The sequence below is a fragment of the Carettochelys insculpta genome, chromosome 8 (genome assembly GCF_033958435.1).
Source record: "Carettochelys insculpta isolate YL-2023 chromosome 8, ASM3395843v1, whole genome shotgun sequence".
Lineage (NCBI taxonomy): Eukaryota > Metazoa > Chordata > Testudines > Carettochelyidae > Carettochelys > Carettochelys insculpta.
Genome location: NC_134144.1, coordinates 61727024 through 61747421, shown reverse-complemented (window position 1 = coordinate 61747421; position 20398 = coordinate 61727024). Strand labels below are relative to the sequence as shown.

Here is a 20398-nt window from a genome sequence, read left to right as displayed (position 1 = left end):
CTCACACTGGCCATATGGGAATACTTGCCCACCAATGCAGTAGTATTGTGGAGAAACATGAAAAATAGCTGGTGACTAAATATATCCACCAGAATGAAAATACCAGCCCTGCTTTCTGCATCTGAAAGGACTGTCAGTTGTGTATTGTCCACTGTGCAAAGTACTTACTGTCAATCAATTAACCGCCCTCACTCCTGTAACTATAATGGGTTGCTCTTCCCCACCTCCTCATCTTCCCTTCACATCCTCCCCAGCAATGTGTATTCTGCATTTCCCCCTGTATTTTCTGTCTTTCCCACTCCCTCTATTTATACCCTACTTTACTTTTTCTAAATTTCAGGTACACTGTGTTGTATTCACTCAGTCTATTCTGTGACAGTGTCTTTACTCACAGCTCATGAGGAGTGCCTACTAAAGAGTAACACACTGTTACTTACAAAATATAGTCGCACTATTTCGTGCTGTACCCTCTTTATAAAGGGTGCTACAAATTAAGGTGTATCATTTTATTTGCATATTCTTGCTTAGCAGGACACTTTAGAAATTGTATGAGTAAAATCGGAATTTGACAGAATATGCTGAAGCAAACATTGTGCCTCTGGAATATAAATAAGCATATTAACATAGTATCATAAAGCTGTTCAAGCATGTCACATAATGTTATTAAGTTTCCTTGTGTAGTTTTGTCAATTTGTACTATCTGATACACAGACTGATGCGTTATCCTTGGTTTAAAAATGCATTGGCCTCATAGAAATTCTCTTTTCATCCAGAACTACCCTAGAGATTCATCATCCTATTTACTAGAAAAAGTGAGTTTTGTAGCTTTATAAAGAAGTCTAGTTACCCAAAATGAACAAGGATATTTTATTTTTTGCTGTAAAAAGTCTCAGCGACATACCATCTCCTTAAATTTCTGAATATTCTGAGAGACTTGTGCTATGTACAACCATGCTGTATTCAGGACTGCCTGTTCTGATGGACACACACAGGGTGAAGTGATGAGGAGAGGGAGAATACCTTATACAAAAAATACTGAAATTTATTCTATTTTCAGTTTATTTATAGAAAAAAGATTACATCCAACTATTCTCCTTTGCAACTTGTTTCCAAACTCACTTGGTTTTCTCAGTCTGCTTTCTCCTACTGCAGTGCCCTTGAAGTGCATTCAGATAAACCCAGAAACCAAACTTAAAATTTAAACAAAGCACAGATTAAACACGAGCAGCTTGCAAGGGAAATATCCATAAACTTTTTTTTTTCACCCAGAGCGTCAGTCTATTTTAACGAGAAAAGCCCTTTCAAAGCACAGCGTCAACGAGAAAATTGCCGGCCATCTGACTTTTTCTTAGTAATGTGTTTGAAGATTTTGGATTTGTGGACGTTCTTGGATTTCTGGTAACCAAATCCTCCACCTCCACCTCTTTTTTGCAGTCTTCTACCTTGGCTGCTGTTCACATCTGGGAATTTTTGGTTAAGGAACACAAACATTAAATGATCTTAACTGTCATGTTTTCAGCGGAAAAGAATAATTAAAGCAAGCACAGCATTTGCTGGGGTAAAATTTAGTTGATACATGGGTGGAGAAAAACCTGTGAATCTAAAAGCTGTGTAACTCCTTTGACCATTTTCTATTTTCCTTCTTCCAAACTGTTTAACGCTGTTTCTTCTCACACTGGATCACACTAAAGCCATATATGGGCCAGCTATTACCACAGGAGCTCTGAAACAATTTTCAAGTATAAGGACTGATTTCTATTTCCTTCAGACAATATGCCACAACCATTACATTTAAATATTTATCTCACTATGCAAACCTCACATTAGTAAAAGAAGAAACAACTTTCTTAAGAAGATATGTACTTATTATTTTTGCCCTTCCATACATATGCACAAATATTAAAACTGACAAATCACCAGTTACTGTCTTTGATAAAATTATTCTGGCTGAGACATGAGATACATCAGTGATGTGCACATGAAATACGTTAAGCAGACAAATAAGTTAGTTTTGACATATTGCAATAAAAGGATACTGAGGTCAACAAACGGAGGAACTTTGAAACCAAAAGAAAGGGAAACTTTGGACAGATCCAAGTTGCTGACATTGTAGATCTGTTTCAAAGAATGGGAGTCATAAGCTCTAATGTATGCTTTGTATGCTTCCTGCGCCGACTTGTGAAGGAAATAGTTCTTCTCAATCAACTTTTCAAGCTGGAAGAAAGGCAGTGCAATTGGATACAATTATAGCTGTGACCAGTATATAAATTATACAGCAAATAACTAATTTTGCTTGTAATTTGCAATGACTACATTCACCATAATATTCACTTTAGTAAAACTGACCTATTAGAGCAAAATACATGCATATTTATTAATGTGTTTTTCTAACTCTGCGGGGGAAAAAACATAGTGAATTACATTATATCTAATCTCAAAAGGTAACTCAAAAAGCACTGCAAAAATAATCAATTGTATTTTCTGAAATCATTCTCTTTTGCTTAACTTTACAGCCATATTTAGGTGGTAAAACAAAACTCACAACTAGGCAGACTGGAATTCACGGATAAAGGTGGCTGGAAGATATTCTACTATCAGAAGTTACTCATATATTACTGTACTCTACCACTAAAACAGGCAACAAGGTATATCTGAATTTTCTCCTTAAATTTAAGGTTGTTACTATGTAGAAGTGACAAGACTTATTCTCCAGGGTGCTTTTCCTCTGGATTTGACTGTGTCCACTTTGACAGTTAGTATGAATTACTTCTAATGATGAATTATGACATTTGTCACAACAACACACTAATTATGTTTAAGTATGAATCTTTCTGTGGGCTGTCAATGTCTAAGATTTTAAAAAATCCTTTCAGTGTTGGTTATTTAAATTGAGTTTCTGAAAATGGCTTTATAGATCTTTATACAAAGGAATGATTAAAACCAATTTTACCCACATTATTTCAGAAATGACAGGAAAATTCTACAAAAATAACAGACCCCAAACCCCTAAGCCCAAATGTACTGCTTCACTGGTTTTTGCATTTAGAATCGCAAGCAGCAACCTTCTGAAAAATAAGCAAAGCATCTCTTTGAATTCACCTCAACTTAAGCAGAACACAAACTGAATGGTGAGCTCACAAGTTCTCACACAATGGCTTAAACCGTAACCTTGCTTTGTCAGGATTTCAATCCAATTTAAAAATCATGCTTATAGAAAAATTATTGCGTAAGAACAATTCCTGTTATCAGTTAGAAACAGCTCACTCCAAATTCTAAAATATTTTTATTCTAAATTTTAATTCAAGTTATCATTTTTACTACTGAATGTATGTACATATAACCTGAAATTGATTCCACATTTACCGGGGGCGAGGGGGGGTGGTGGAGGGGGGGAGGAGCATTTCTTCTAGTCAAGTTAAATTCATACCCCATGCTTACTACCTCATGAGCACTACACAGATACATCTTCCATTGGGTTATGACTGCATGTAAATAAAAGCCAGTTAAACAGGTTCCTACTGCCCCATTACACATTACAGAATTTACAAATTTCACTTTTTCCTGTTCCTGTGTAACTACAGACTAATTATTTCACTTCTGACAAGTAAATGAAACATTCAGTAAGAGTCAATAACCCTACATTTATTGTGCTAGGTATGCACATTTTATCCAAAAATATAAATCTTTAGCTATAAAATGGGAGATACACTTAAAATTATTATGGCAGATTAAATTGGCATATTATAAAAAAAAAAAACCTGTTTCTAAACAGCCATATGTTAACTTGACATTGACTTCAGTGAGAATTATCTGCATGTAATGAGGACAGAATCTGATTCATTGTTTCATTAGAAGTATCTGTGACTTTGTAACGTGATGTCATAATAATGCTAGAGGTATCTGAAATAACACAAGGACTGGACACATAAGAACAAATCTCTAAGAGAATCTTTCAAATCATGTACACGTACTTCAGCTCCTTTAAAGCTTCAATTGTTTTGAAAGGGCATCCTAGTCTACACCTAAAAATAACTTTCTATGTAAAAATGTAGAGAATGAGTATGGAGTAACTTTATACCTGAGACTGTATGTCTGAAATTTTGGACCAGGAAAATTCAAATTCACTTAATGGTACCTAAAACAAAATGAAAACAGTGTTTAGTTAACTCGTACGCAGTATTACTTAGGTTATATAAAAAGGTGAAAGTAAGTTACATTATTCAGCTAAAGAAATTAAAAAATAAGGCCTGATTTACACTAAAAAAAGTTATACTGGTGTAACTATGACTGCTAGGTAAGCAATTGTAACATTAATACTGCCCAAATAAGGCCACAGTTACAATGCCTTATACTGGTATAAGGACATTTATATCCACTATAATCATGACCCACATTATGTGGTTTTGCCGTTTTAACTATACTGATAAAATTAAAATAGCAAAATGTTCTAATGTAAACAAGCCCTAGAGGAAGACAAGTTAAGACTATACAGATAATTGATTTATTCTCATTATTTAAATAGACCATTCCTACACAGGCCACTTCTGCTAATACACGGGGCAAAAGATGCTAATGGAGGTGCGGATGCAAATTCCCCATGCCTCATTAGCATAACGTCATGTGCTTTGGAGTCCAGAAGACTGTTCTTCCGGACTCCAAAGCACCAGGTAGAAGCGTGGCCCTTGGGGGGGCTTCTGGAAAGAAGTTGTCATTCTAGAGGCCCCTTCTTCCTGAAAATTTTAGTATTCTGGACTCCAAATCATGTGACATTATGCTAATGAGGCATGGGGAATTTGCACCCGTGCCTCATTAGCATCTTTCGCTCTGTGTATTAGCATGCCACTTCCGAAGCAAGCAGCCTCTGTAGAAACGGCCTCTGTAGAAACTTTTCTAGTGTCCTTTGAGTCCCAGTAAATATTTCACAGAGCTTTTTGCAACAGAGCATTCTGTTACCAGACTGAGAACAGTTGCTTTTCCAGACACAAAGGTTCCAAACTTGAAAATGATGGAAAAAATGATCCACAAATTTCACTGATTCTATGAATAAAGGCTTGAGGTTTAAAAAAACAAAACCAAAAAAAACCCACAAGGCATTTCAGACTCTCCTGCTCCTTTAGAAATATCACGGTTTTAATCAGAGCATGTTATTAGCTGCAATATTTACATTAATAATGTTCTTCTTATTGAAGGGTCATTTCTCCTTTATGGTAACGACTGTATCAGTCACTCAGGGCTGAAAAATATCCCCAGGAATTGGTAAGGTTAGCAACTGTCCTGCCTACTGATATACTACTGACTGAGACTTGTCATTTTTTCTGCCATTTTTAAAAACAGAGACTTTGTATTTTACTAGGGTGATCTCTTCCTTGTTTTTGTTGGAACACCACATAGTTAGTGGCTTTGGCAGAGGATTCTCAAACATTTTTTTTTTTTCCTTTTACAGCCCATTGTTCAGCTGCACTGTCAAGTGATCCCAGGCACACTGGAATTTAAATAATTATGTAGCTTCTATTGCGGTGGCCACCTTGCATTTCTAGTCAATTATTCAGTTAAACATTTTCGAAGCATAAAATGGGTTTTGTTTAAAATGCTGAAACACTTGATTAATCATTAGTTTCTACATCAAAAATTCCAGCAGCGTAGTAAAATACTGCACACAACCTTACCCTGGCTTGCTTTAGGTAACGAAGGAAACCCAATTCCTCTGGTCGTAAAATTAGTAAAGCATGTCCTCTTCCATTTATACCTCTGGCGGTTCTGCCAACACGATGAATGTATTCCTTTTTGTAAAAAGAACAGTTAAAAATGTAATAATTAGAAATCAAAATTCTTATACCAAGGAATTCCTTTAAAAACGAACATTCTATTGCTATCCCCAGAATATGCTAATATCACTACAGATGATGGCCAAGTAAACATTTAAACCATGCAAAGTATTTCCATGTCCAGATTCAAGGTCCTGGGTTGATTGCTTTTTTTCTGTTATTCATATTTGCATGAGTCAAAAGCAGTTCCAATCATAATAATAAAAGGCTCCCATCCATAATGCTGTAAATTCTGCTCATCACATGGAAATCTACTGAAAAGAAACCAAGTGCTGCAAACCAGAAGCACTAGGTTTGATGAAATAACTCAGTTAATAATACACTTGGAAATACTAAGACCTATGATTACTGTAAATTTTTTTTAAAGTTTGATTACTTTGTGAAGCTTTTGTATGAGTTCTTCCACACAGAGGAATAAAAACTAAACCAGAAAACGGGAACTTAAAAAACAAACAAACAAGAAAAAAAAAACCACACACAAACTCAGGAGGACACAAGGGCAAGTATGCAACCTTATTCTTTTGACTCATTTTTCAAAGTAGCCAAATTTTAGTTCTAAGTATACACCACTTTTTCAAACATGCAATATTTTAGAAGCGTCCTGAATGCTTCAAATTAGTGGTGCTTTTAGCACATGAATGTAAAACCAAACTTTTGTTAGGAACAACAGAAAATCAGATGTTTGATGCAAACTCTGTCCTAGCCATCAGTTTTCTGTAGTGATGTAATTAAGTCCATACTTTGTAAGTATCTAGAGAGAGAGAGAGAGAGAGAGAGATCAGAAGCATTTGCAGGAGCCAGGTTACCTTTGGGTCATCTGGAGGGTCATACTGGACAATCCAATCAACTTCAGGAATATCCAGTCCTCTAGCAGCTACATCAGTGCACAACAGAATTCCAGAATCTGCATTACAGAACTGGAAAAACGTGGTGGTACGTTTAGTTTGCTTCTGCTTCCCCTAGGAGAAAACGCATCCAGGACTGAAATTAGTTAACAACAAAGAGATCCAGCAAATTAGCCTTCATAATTGTTAATTTACATATAGAGAAAATGTATTCTTGAACACTTGCAGAGTTACAAAAAGATTTAAAACGAAGTAGGCATTTTCCATGCAACAGACTCAGATACCCACACATCATGGCTTTTAAAAGCAGAATCATTTTTCATAGCATAGAAGTAAAGTAATGTGTGTCAGTCACATAACCTCCTTCAAAATAGAACGTATCTTACACAGCCTTAGGCATTAAGTGCACTGTCTTCTGAACACACAATGTAATGGGATTATTCAAGGACTTAAAGATACAAATATGCCTAACTGTTTGAAAATCAGAGAGCAAAACTAACACTTGCAAATCTAGAGACAAATAGAAGAACAGTAAGATCCCCCTCCCCAGTTTGGCACTTCCATTAAGAATGCACCAAAAATTAGCAGGTACAATAAACAAAAGTCAATGATGTTTGTTTCACAAAATATTTATCACCTTAAATCAAATATATAATTAGTCCACATTCCCAACTATTTGGGATTGCAGCTGTGATAATATAACAAAGTAAAAACACTTATCCAAGGAGCGGGAATGCAATGGAAGTAAAAATTTACCAATGTTAAGAGATGTCTGAAATGTGTAGAGAAAAAAAGTATTATTGTTTCATTTTGCAAATTCTACGACGTATAAATATCCATTCATGTGGCTTACTTTAAGAGGTAATTATTAAGCAAGGACTAATGCTAAACTTAAAACAATAGTAACATTAATTTCCACAGTAACAATGTAAGGCTCCACTGCCCCACAATATGGAAAGTGTGGTGAAATCATTTTCAGTGAGCAATCTTGGAACCTAAGAACTGGATGTCTGTTGGAAAATGCCACTTGTATATACCACTCCACATCACTGACAGAAACTTTGTTCCTCAGATGTTTATTTTAAAAGACCAGGTTTAAAAGAAAGCTGGTTTGAAAGGGTGAACTAATTACTTAAGTACTGAAATTATCTTTCAATACACCCCTGTTTTGATAAAGGCTATTCATCTACAATTCAGAGTAATTTCACAAGAAAGGAAGTTGTTCAGATATTAAACACACTTATTCTTAAATAATTTCAGATTTCTATACCATAAGCATCTGAAACAGAGCATTTTCTTGAGACAGTCAGGAAGTTATGAGCCCCAGAAAATTATTTTTTTTAGGTATTTGAGATACCAACTCTGGCATGGGAATGCCAGAATTCTGAAACCAAACCTGAACCAGCTGTCAAAGTCATTAGTAGACCTACATTAGTGATCTGTTCCAGAGCAACTGGTTTTGGCAACGTATTCCCATGAAAGTATTTTTTCCTCAACAAACTGAATGCAATCCTTGCAAAAGGACAACCCAGAGAAGTTGAAAATCCCCTCTTTGCACCCAGAAGTATCAATGGTTGTAGTGAAATTCAGCTTCTGAGCCTTTCAAACCCTCTCCTCACAGTGGCAACATGGGTACCAGTGGTTTGGTAATAACAGTATGCATCAGCTAAGCTGAGATCACAAAGGAAAAGCCAAAAAGAAGCAAGTCTCAGTTACTTTGAGACTAAACAAGTTGTGAAACAGCACCCTAGAAAACATTTGTTTTTGCAAAAATTTGTTGAAGAAAACACTTACGTGAATGGCCATGACTGGCAAGTCAATATAGTTGAGTAGCTCATAATGATATTTCACAGACATACATGAAGAGAAAAAGACCATCAGCTTTTTCTTTCTGTTTTTCTTGAGGAATGTGAAGAGCAGAAGGAACCTTTTTTCAGATGGGCACACTACATATCCCTGGAAAACATTCAAATAACGCAATTCAGTCAGGGCAGCAAATGGGTTTTAAATATATATATATATTTTAAGTCTTTCGTTCTACAGCAATACTAAACCAAATTTTCAGACACCTTTCTCCTTCCATATAATATACTTAATAAACTAATCTAATGAACAGATGTATATTAGGGAATTATTGGCAAGTGGAAGTTACATTATTTATATAACAAAGATGTTCCAAGACCTTTTAAATCAGTGAAAAGAGCACACCATGCAATACTATCAATCTCCTTTGAGCTTACAATTCAGAACTTTTTTCCAAACATATTATTTAAAAAGAAAATCTGCTATTTAAGAAGTCCATGACATGATAAGTAACAGCCTGCAATTCTGCATCAGTCCTCCACACCTCACAGTATTGAAGAAATTGGGAAGTGGAGCTCTAACCCCATGGCTCTTTGCATTGCTTTATTTTGCAAGAACTAGTAAGTGTACATAAAGTTCCTTATAGCTGGCTAGTGCTGGAGGGTTTTAAATCAATCTACTAGCAGTTTTCTAACCAGGAAAATCAAAGGCCACCTGCAGTTTAAAATCATACTTTACATTACAACGTCTAGAAGTAGTTTTTGTCCATATTACAACTACTTTTCATATTTCTGCTTAATTCTACCTGTTCAAGACCATCTACTGTAGCTGTTTCCTTGTTATCATCAACTCCAACATATAATGGCTCCTTTTTCAGAGATATCTTGGCCAAGTCTTCAACCTTTCGGGTTTGTGTAGCAGAAAAAAGCATGGTCTGTCTGCGCTCTGAAATTCAGGAAAAAATAAATTTTACTTTTGCAGATATTGCAACCACTACCAGTGCAATTTACACTATATCATACAACCTACAAAACATCACTTATCTTAAAAACATATTTAACACCTATCAATCCTAAGGGCAGTCATTTCACTTCAGGAAATGGTAGTATTTATTTGCATGGCTGTTTACACAGAAAATAAAAATCACACCAGATCAGATTTTAGTTTTAGCTAATCCAACTGCAAATTTTTTCAGTCATGTAAATATCAAATAGCTTTATGTAACTTCTGAAATTCACTACAAAGTAATTAATGTTATATAAAAAGGTATTTCTTTTATCAGTTGTACATAGTTTTGCCTTTGAATTTATTTTTACAGAGATATACCGCATCACCAGAGATTACACGTATACACACAACACTCTTGCTATGTGGGGCAACCCCTGTGCCTATGGTGAGACATGCTGACATCACTGGGACTGTGCACAGATGTAAGGGTCAGCCTGAGTGGATCCCATTGCCTGATACAAACAAACAGCAATCTTGCACTCTTGTCTAAGGGTATGTCTACACAGCAGCATTATTTCTGAATAAGACTGAGACCACACTATGACAAATATGAATTTAAGGCAGTTAGCTTGATATTACCATGTGACTGTCTTCACTGTAAATACCATTAGTTTGATGTAGGGAGCACTAATATCGGTAACACAATACTGTCGGTACCTGATAGGTGTAGCATCAAGCTCAAATTCAAATGTCAATTAAAGGCCAGTGTGGAAGTGCAGCCTCCAGAGGTGTCCCATATGTAACCCATATGTAACCCATATGTAACCCCTCAGTGCTCCGCTCTGCCCACTGCTCTCCAGATGTGCAGGACTTAGGCAGCAGGAAGACCATGAATTCCAAACTAGGACCAGGAAGCCTCTGGCTGTGGGCTCATGTTTGTACAAGAGCCTGAGAATTGTCTGTCTTTCGTGTGCACAGAAGTTTTTAGTGCACTGCAAAGCCCAATAACCTCCCCTCAGCAACTCTTTTTTCAAAAACTTTACCTTCATCTCTTTCTTCAGGGTCCCTGTTATTTTCAGGGATCAGATGCAATCACGGAGGAGGGACAGTCAGCGTATGACCAGTTAAGATTTCAGGTACAGAAGAAAGAGATTGCTGTTAACTTTGCAGTCTCTATGGATGCCCTACTTTTCCTTCCTTCTGTCAGGAAAGATAGGCATTTGCTTAACACGGAAGGGGAATGAGGAAAATGCAACATGGGAAGACGATGTGAAAGACTCAGCATACCCAGAATGCTACGGAAATGAGGGAACTGTGGGACAGGTTCCCACAATGCATTACTGCAACAGTCAGTGTCTGCTAATTGAGTGTGGCAGTAATAAGTCGACTTTGTGAGGAGCATGTGGGGAGGTGAGGATAGTCGAAATCGAATTTAAACTCCAGAGTTACAAAATGGATATTAATAAAGTTGATGTTATCTCATAGTGTAGACGTAGCCTAAGCTATTCCAGAATAGCTTAGTGAGAAACAGTGCAGCTACACACTAAATGCATTTTGAACCAGCATTTAGCTATTCTGAAATAGAGCGTCTACACACAACAGAGCATATTTCAAAAGAGAGCCATTGGATGCACTGTCTTATTTCAAAATAGGGCCTATTCCCTTCCTACACAGCCCCTACTTTGAAATAGGCACTATTCCTTATACAATGAGGTTTACTAATTTTGGAATAAGGCATCCAATATTTCAAGTTTATTTTGAAAAACAGGTGTGTTGTGCAGCTGCAATTTTGAAATAACTGTTGGGTAGACAAACCCTAGATGTATGAGGGGTAGAGAAGAAATCAAGCCTTTGCTTATGATGCAGAGAAGAATGGAATTTGTTCTATAATTTGGCTTTTCTAGTTACCAAAATGAGATGCTATTCTACTGTTTTTTCATTATTTCATTTTTACGTACTGCATATCAGGTTGCTACTACAGTCGCATTCAACAGCAATTTTCTCTTAAAAACTCAGCCCTGAAATATTTCAGATTGTATATTAGCTAAAATACATTTGTTCCACATTTTCCAGTGTTTCTGAAATGAAAGAGTTCTTCAGGGATTCCGAGTAAGATTGCCTGCTATAAAAGAACAATACATAGGACAATAGGATGAAATTTTAAAAAAAGGAAAAAAAAAAAAGGGTGTCAGGATAAATTTATGGGGATACACCTATATCATAGAACTGGAAGAAACCTTTAGAGGTCATTGAGTCTGGCCCCCTGCACTCACAGCAGGACCCATCACCCTCCCTGACAGATTTTTGTTTTAAATCTGTTTGCCCCAAGATCCATAAATGGCCCCCTCAGGGACTGAACTCACAACCTGCCTGGGTTTAGCAGGTAAATGCTCAAACCACTAAGCTATCTGTTTCCTGAAGGGTAACCTCAGAGTATGTGGAGGAGATGCCCAAGCAAACTTGTGGCTTATTAAACTGTTACTCCTGTGACTCTTAAACTGTGTCAAAATATACTGTATGGAACAACTCCACATGGGCAGAAAACATCCCAGATAAAAATGAAAGATAACTCCCTGGTTAACTTCTATGGGCTAAATTAATTATTTCTTTAGGGTGCTTATGAGAAGCCTGGAGTGTCCACCTCATACAGATGGTCAAAGGCCTAATGTGGTTCTGAGAGACCAACTGACCCATATGGAGAGTGGGCTAACCCTAATTAACGATGAAACCAGTTGGGTACTATAAACAGAAGTTTGGAGCAGAAGTGGGCAGCAGGGAGAAATTCTACCTTCTCTTTCCTCATAGTATGAAGTGACACAGTTTGTAGGAAACAAGAGGCATTCCGTAACGTGAGGAGAATGCCCACAGTTGAGCTTGGTAAGAAGTAATCCAGGAAGGAGGCAGCAAGGAGTTTGGTGGCATGAACCTAGATGTCCAATCTAGGGACCCTAGGACAGGCACCAAGTGGAGGGGACAGGCTCGGTTCCCCTACCAGTCACTTGCAGCAAGGTGGCATGAAGCCATATACTGATTTAAGAAAAGATTTATGTATTCATTAGAATAAGCATCAGAAATGTAGGACAATTATTCCAAGACTAATATTATAACTGAAAACTTTTTTTCTGTGGTTCTCCCCTTTCTGGACAAGATTCTCAGAAAGCAAAGTACTTCCTAGGAACGACACAGATTTGACTTACTTGGTAGAAGTTTTATGATCTGCTTCATTTCTTCCTCAAACCCAACCTCCAGGATGCGATCTGCTTCATCTATTACCAGACACTGAAGGTTCTTGTACATAAACCCAGGGGTGTTCTGTTGGATTTTAATGATCACAAAGTTAGCCAGAGAAACTGTATATGGGTCAGACCTTTGTTTGGGGAGGGTGGAACTAGGTAAGGCAACATGATATTTTACCTACCTGCATGTGGTCCAGAAGTCTGCCTGGCGTTGCCACTATAATATTGATCCCATTTGCAAGTTTCTGTGCCTCAGCTGATCTGTTACTGCCTCCCATTATCAGGCCATAGGTGTGAACATGATGAGTCATCAGTTCTTTCAGAACCCCGTAAGTCTGCATGGCAAGCTCTCGAGTAGGTGAAAGAATCAGAACACCCGTTCCTAGACAAAAAAAATTAAACCAAGTAGTCCTTCCCCCGCCTTCCTAAAGGCAGCTTCAACTTAACTGGGAAGCATAGGAAGAGCCTTACCATTCCTAGGCATGAATCTTAACTTGTAGATGAGTTCTATGGCAGGAATGAGGAATGCGAGTGTTTTGCCACTGCCCGTTTTCGCAGCTGCTAGAATGTCTCTACAGACATCACAATTAGGAAGAAATTATTTAGTTTTTCACATTTTCAGAGGCATTTAAAATTTTAGTTACTTTCATAGAGGAAAAAGTAACAGTTCAGAGGTTTGCTAAAAGTAAGTATTTAACCATTCAAAAAGAGCCATGGTCAATAATGACTAGAACTACGCAATCAAGGAAGAGAACTTTGGTATCCACGGTGTTCAAAACATGCTACTGATTGGGCCACAGCCTGTCTCCCTATCCATAATGGACATTCCACTAGAGAACTTTAACAGGGATTGGACACTTTGGAACTCACTCACAAAAGAGATAGCAAAGATCTCCAGTATAAAAACTAAAACTAATTTCTACTGAAGTTTCCCTCAACTTCTTCACACAAACCATATAGGCCTAATATGCACGCTCAAATTAAACAAACAAGTCTATCAACCAATCACACTTTCTCCTGCAGGCAAGGAGGAAAGCAAGCAAATAAAAAATTAGTTCTATGTGGGAATTACATGTAAATATTGGGGAAGTATGAGGGTGGGCTATATATAAAATACATACTCACTTAATCAGGGCTTTTAAAAATATTACAACTTAACTGATACTATCCAAACAGGATGTATCCCAATATTTTAGAACCCTGATCCTGTAGTGGTCATGCAGGGCATTAGTTGTTAAAGTGTTTAAATAGACAAGTAAGCGAGAACATAAGCTAAGAGTATTCATAACTAATATATATTAAGCTGCAAAAGGATGAGACAGTTTCTTGCATGACAAGACATCTTCATTCTTTCCAAACATTTCTATTAGAATCATTTTCCGTTAATGCAATAGCAGACAGCACACTAAGTCAGTTTGCATATGAGGGAGGAACTGCAGTCCTAATACTTTTTAGATGTTTGCACTTCACAGGGAGACAGTACTGAGGTGGAATTTTAATTACACATGCTCCTTTAAAAAACAAAACTATTTCTTACCTGCCTTCCAGAAGGGGTTTAATACTTTTATGTTGAATTTCTGTCATGTGGGTAAAGCCCATATCAGTTATTCCTTTCAGTGTGTTCTCACTGACTAGATCAGACAGCGAAGCAAATGAGGTGTCTTCAAAAGCACCTGAAGAGAAACAGTTCACTGACCATCTCAGCATAGTGTCTTGAAAACCTGGACAGTCTCACTGGCTACTTGGCTAAATTTATCTAGCAATTAACAAGGTACATTTCAAGTTACTGTATTTGATTTCTACAAACAGTTTTGGCCTATGCAGGTTAGTAGCATTTGATCATTAAGTCAGTAAGAAAAGAAAAACCTGGATAACTAAGACAAATCAAACATATTATTGACGTAATAAAAACCTCAAAGATCAGCCCTCACAAAGGGAAAACTAATGTTCAGCTTAGAAGAATAAGACATTTTCCAAACCCTAACAAAACAAACAATTAAACCCATACAAACCAAGGCAAAAACCTTCCAATTTGTTTAAGGGTCAGACACCTAACTTTAGGCACCTAAGTTTGAAAGGGCGGGGGGGAGGAGGGGGACACCTTTTGCCTAAAGAAACTGCACCGTGGCCCTAGGCAAAAAACATGAATACTCAGACACAAGTTACCTGTTACACCGAGAGGCAAACTAGGCTCTTCAGTATCCTCATCCACTACTTCTCTCTCTTCAGGATCCTGATTATTTTCTTCCATTTCAGGATCCTTACTATGTTTTGCATCATCCATGGCTGCAGACTTTTGTTCTTCAATCTTTGCTTTTTTAGTTTCTGTACCTGCAATTTATTTATTTTTACAGAGAATGAACACACCATACAATTCATATTTAACAACAGATATATTTTTTCCATGTCTATCACAAAATAATATAATAGGATATTACATCACTCATGCAAGTTTCAATATGGCAGGAATTTAATTTTAATTCCTGTTTCCAAGTATGACAGAGAGATAGCCGTGCTAGTCTGTATTCTATCAAAACAAAAAAGCAGTCAAGTAGCACTTTAAAAACTAACAAAATAATTTATTAGGTGATGAGCTTTCATGGGACAGACCCACTTCTTCAGATCATGTCATTCCACAGGGTAGCGGAGGCAGCTTTACAATAGTTTAAATTCATATTCAGAATGTGTGTTCCCAGCCAAGGAGGGATCAACAAATTTAAAACAAGGTTCAAAGTTTCTTCTTTTTCTTTGCAAAGCAGACAAGTGCATTACCTCAGAAATATCTACAGGATGTAAATTAGTTTATATTCACTGTACACTCATTGTTCTATACACTAAACTTGCTACAAAAGCTTGGGAAGAGGTGCTCCTAAACAGAAAGCTGTGGAAATCATTTACAAAGCAAAAACAACAAAAAGTCCTGTGGCACAGTCTAGGCTAACAGATTTTTTGGAACACAAGCTTTCATGGGTAAAGACCTACTTCGTCAGATGCACCTGACAGGATTTCTCATTGTCCCACATGACTGCTCTTTGTTTGTGTGGATACAGACTAGCATGGTACTCCTCCGATACAAGGGGAAGTTCTACTTAACCGGAAATACTGAAAAGTTTTACATCTGTACCAATAAGAATTTATTGTAAAACATTTTCTCTATTTAGGAATAGACACAGCAGAATTCCTGCTCAAGCAGATTAATAGCTATTTAGAATGCATTAGAGTACAGGCCTCTCATTTACAGAAAAAGTTGAACAGTAACAGAGAGGGAGCTGTGCTAGTCTATATACTATCAAAACAAAAAGCAGTCAAGTAGCACTTTGAAGACTAGCAAAATAATTTATTAGGCGAGCTTTAGTGGGACAGACCCACTTCTTCAGACCATAGCCAGACCAGAACAGACTCAATATTTAAGGCACAGAGAACCAAAAACAGTGATCAAGGAGGACAAACCAGAAAAAAATGATCAAGGTGAGCAAATCAGAGAGTGGAGGGGTGGGGAGGGGGAAGGTCAAGAATTAGATTAAGCTAAGTATGCAGACGAGCCCCCACAGTGACTCAGAAAATTCCCATCCCCGTTCAAACCACGTGTTAATGTGCCAAATTTGAATATAAAAGAGAGCTTGGCTGTTTCCCTTTGAATAGCAGTGTGAAGTTTTTTTTTCACTAACACACATACTCTAAAGTCATTAACAGAATGGCCCATTCTATTAAAATGTTGACTAACTGGTTTGTGGATCTGGAATGTTTTGATGTCTGTTTTGTGCCCATTAACCCTTTGTCTAAGGGAGTTAGAAGTCTGTCCAATATACAAAGCATCTGGACATTGTTGGCACATGATGGCATATATGATGTTCGAAGAGGAGCATGAGAAAGTGCCTGTGATTCTGTGAATAACCTGGTTACGTCCAGTGATGGTATTTCAAGAGAAGATATGTGGACAAAGCTGGTAGCGTTACTGTTTTTGGTTCTCTGTGCCTTAAATATTGAGTCTGTTCTGGTATGGCTATGGTCTGAAGTGGGTCTGTCCCACAAAAGCTCACATAATAAATTATTTTGTTAGTCTTTATAGTGCTACTTGACTGCTTTTTGTTTTGATAGAAAAAAGTTCTGTTACAAGATGTAAATCACTAGCTATTTATGTTAACCTCAATGATTATTTCCCTTAAATGATCGTACAAATAGAATAAATGATGCAGTCAACTTCTTTTTCATTTAAATAATCTGATGAGTTTGAAGTCTACTTATAAATACTGCATACATGCAATGCATGCATACTGAGGCTACATGCCTACACTACAACTTATGTCGCCACAGCTCGTGTTCTTCAGGGATATGAATAAGCCAGCCCAAGCAACAGATATTATGCTGACCAGAACACCAGCATGGACGGCACTGTGTCATAACTACCACTGCTTGTTGGGGGGTAAACTAATTAAAACTTGACAGGCGAGCTCTCTCCCATCATCAGAGAGTGGTGACACTGAAGAGTTTACAGTGGTACAGCTGCAACATTGTAAGCTTTCTAACATATCCATATATATCTTCATCAAGTTCGGCTGCATAACTTTTATAGGGTGAGAGAGCTAACTATTGGGCCACTCAGTGCAATTCCCAGGTATATTTTCTAATCTTTTGACCAGCTTGATTTTAAACATTATGGTTATGTCTGCACTAGAAGCATCTGTCAACAGGTCACTGTCAACAGAGAAATCTCAGCAGTATTCTGTCGATGGATTGCATCTACACACCACTCGCTCTGTCGACATAGAACTGCCAGGCTGCACTGCCCTCTGGTGCCAGAAAACAGAATGGTAGCTCTGCCTGGCAACTGGAAGCCCTCTCTGTAGACAGAAGTGTCTACACTGCACGTTTGTCAACAGTATTCTGTCCAGAGATTGTTATGCCTCAAATTTTTGAGGGATAATACTGTCGAGAAAAATGGGGAGTTCTGTCGAGAAAATGCTTTAAGTGTGTGGATGTTCCCTGAGTTATGTTGACAGAAGGCTCCATTGTTAATATGAGAACTTCACAGTACTGTACAAATGTTAACAATTAGCAAGGATAGCCTTGAAAACAGGTAATGGTCTGTCAATCACGAGAAAAATCAGGAACGAAAATCTTGGCTTATTCAAGCTGACATGCTGGGTCTGTGACAGTCATACCCTTTTCAAAGTTGTCTCTCAAGCTAGGAACTTGGAGTGTGATTCCCTTGCTCATGCACACATGCTCATGGTTGCTCAACAGGAGCTACCACAAGTATAACTGCATATCCACAATAACTTATGTCTGAAACCAATGGCTACACACCTGGTGTAACTCACGGTATGTCTACACTTACCAAAATATCAACTCCTCCGGGGTCAATCGTCCAGGGTTTGATTTAGCCTAGTGGAGGACACGCTAAAGCGAAACATCAGAACTGGACAGTTGACCCTGATACTCGCTCTCGTTAGTACGGGAGGTTGAGAGAAGAGTTTCGAAATCCCATCAACTTCCCTTTGTGGGGACAGCCTGATAAGTCGATCTTAGATATGTTAATTCCGGCTGTGCAATGGTTGCAGCTGGAACTGCATATCTAGGATCAACTTTCAGGTCTAGTGTAGACCTGCTCATACAGTTTTTGGTAACTTGATTTAAATCAGTGATGTTTTTGGTGATTTGAATTACCTTGATTTAAATCAATCCACCCTGACATTCCTCTCAAAACAAAGAAATGGACACCTGAAGTCTGCTAGTACACGGCTTCAATAAAATTAACCCTTAAGCATCACAACACAAAATTGTCCAAAAATTCTCAGGACAGCCTTAAGAGAATTGCATGATCACTGCTGGAAGAAGCTGTTATGCTGGTGGAGTTCTGCTGGCCCTGGCAAAGTTACTACTGCCATTTTAAGCGTGGAACTCATGTTAATATTTTAAGTAAGAGAACAGAAGACATACCTCCTTCTGTGTTAATTATTTGCCTTTTTTTCTTTTTCTTTTTCTTCAATTCAGGGTTTTTTGCTTCTGCAGCTACTTCGCTGTTAGGCATTAGTTTGGGTTGTTTTATATTCTTCTCTTTAAGTTTCTCCACTAAGTCTTCAGAAATAGCATTGTTTGTAGCTTCCTCCAACATATCCACAGATCTTGTCTCCACTAGAACAAGCAGGATTGAAAAATCCAAACAACAAAAGAGGAAGGAAATTAAAAAAAATCCCAAAGATTTATAGTTTAATCAAACTACTGAAATTGTTCAAATAAGTGGTATTAATCACTAGCTAATATCATATCAGTTAGAACTCTGCAGTGATGGTAATATACACAGCATTAATAGCTGTCATTATGATGTCTGGGAGCATACTTGGAGCTGCAGAATCCCATTCATAATTCCAGGGTTGAGAGATTACTAGCTTGGTGTATACTTGGTTAAACGCATTAAAAACAAAGTTCTGCCTGGCTTAGGACTTGGTGTAGCTGTTTCAGCTGTAGTCCAGTACCAAACAGGTCTGCAACCCCATCTCCCTTATCAAAGGGGGCCACTGAATGAAAACCCCTTCCGTTTTTGCGTGTCCCGCATGAGACCACCAAGGCGCTGAGCACCCACAGGTCCCAAGGACTTTCTGTCCTGCGACTCCGACAATCAGGCTCCGGGTTGGCCCCAGCAGAGCATTCATTAATTGCAGGGCTAAAAATTGGGGCCCCGCGTGTGAAAGGGCGAGGCCAGGGTCCTGGATATGAGCTGGCATTCACCACAATCACCGCAGGACGAGCTCAGGCCGGCTCTGCAGCCGGGTTACCACTGCCCGAGCTGAGCCGCGTTCCCCCGCGCCGGGTACCCGAGCAGCCCCGGCCCTGAGAGCCCCGGAGGGGAGCAGGGCTCCGCAGAGCCGCACACGTGGTGCTCGTTCCCGTTCTCCCTCCGGCCCTCACAGCTCAGCCGCCGCGGGCTCGCCTCTTCTAGGGACCCGGAGTTGGGCTGGGCCCGAGGAGATCCCCCCAGCCCGCCCCGGGGACTCGGCAAGGGCCCCTCCCGCTCGGTCTCCGGCGGCCCGTCCCCGCCCGCTCCGCGTTCGGTACCTGGCGGCCCGGCCCCCTGGAGCGCCAGGTTGCGCTGTCGCAGCTTGAGGTTGCGCTTGTGGATCTTCCTGCGGAGCAGCCGCATGGGCAGGTTCCCGGCAACCGCCGCCATCCCGCCCCGGCCGCTGGGTCCAGCTGCAGCGCCGCCGTCACACGTGGGGATCGGCCGGGCGCATCCGGGGCGCCCCGGCACCGCTTCACCCGCTCACGCGGCCTGCAGCGCCCCCCAGTGGCTCGGAGGAGACGCGGCGCCCGGGAGGCGGCTACGGGCGGGGCCTCGGGGCCCTCTCCCAGCCGCAGCCGCGGGGGGCGCGGTGCGCGGCTCCCCGGCCCTCTCCGCCACCGCAGCGAGGGAGGGGCTGCGGGAGCTGGGCGGCTTGTCCCCAGGCTCGGTGCAGTTGCGCCCGAGGGCTGGCGGCGCCTTCCAGCCGGGCGTGTGGAACCCCCGTGGGAGGCGGAGCATCGCCCGCTCCGCCCCTCCCCTGCGAGGGGATCCGCACAGCAAGTGAGCTACAGTCTGTACCATACAGCCCAGCTTTCCGCGCAGCTGCCGGGGGCTGGTACAGATCCACCTGCACACCCCGTCGGCCACACACCCCAGTCACTTACACACACCCCAGTCACTTACAGACACTTGCACACACCCCAGTCACGTACACCCCGTTGTCTACGCAAACATCAGTCA

At 39.5% G+C, this 20398-nt stretch overlaps 1 protein-coding gene across 1 annotated transcript; it reads right to left on the bottom strand.

The window, feature by feature from the left end:
- Window positions 1-1041: 1041 nt before the first annotated feature.
- On the bottom strand, window positions 1042-19893 carry DDX18 (DEAD-box helicase 18). Its single transcript, XM_075001637.1, has 14 exons — window positions 19714-19893; window positions 18598-18792; window positions 14824-14988; window positions 14195-14330; window positions 13129-13229; window positions 12840-13039; window positions 12619-12733; window positions 9279-9418; window positions 8465-8626; window positions 6632-6784; window positions 5667-5780; window positions 4079-4135; window positions 2037-2214; window positions 1042-1460 (listed from the first exon to the last, which is right to left on the bottom strand). Exons 1-14 carry the CDS (start codon window positions 19823-19825, stop codon window positions 1315-1317), a joined length of 1974 nt encoding a protein of 657 aa, XP_074857738.1. The 5' UTR covers window positions 19826-19893; the 3' UTR covers window positions 1042-1314.
- Between the last annotated feature and the right edge of the window lie 505 nt (window positions 19894-20398).

Bases quoted from the DNA above. Each gene is read 5' to 3' on its own strand.
- DDX18 (XM_075001637.1), bottom strand. From the start codon at position 19,825: ATGGCGGCGGTTGCCGGGAACCTGCCCATGCGGCTGCTCCGCAGGAAG. The intron at 6,785-8,464 runs GTAAGTGTTTTC...GTTTTCTCCTAG, and splicing joins TGCCAGTCATGGCCATTCAC to GGGAAGCAGAAGCAAACTAA. The intron at 5,781-6,631 runs GTAACCTGGCTC...TTTTACAAAAAG, and splicing joins ACCCTCCAGATGACCCAAAG to GAATACATTCATCGTGTTGG.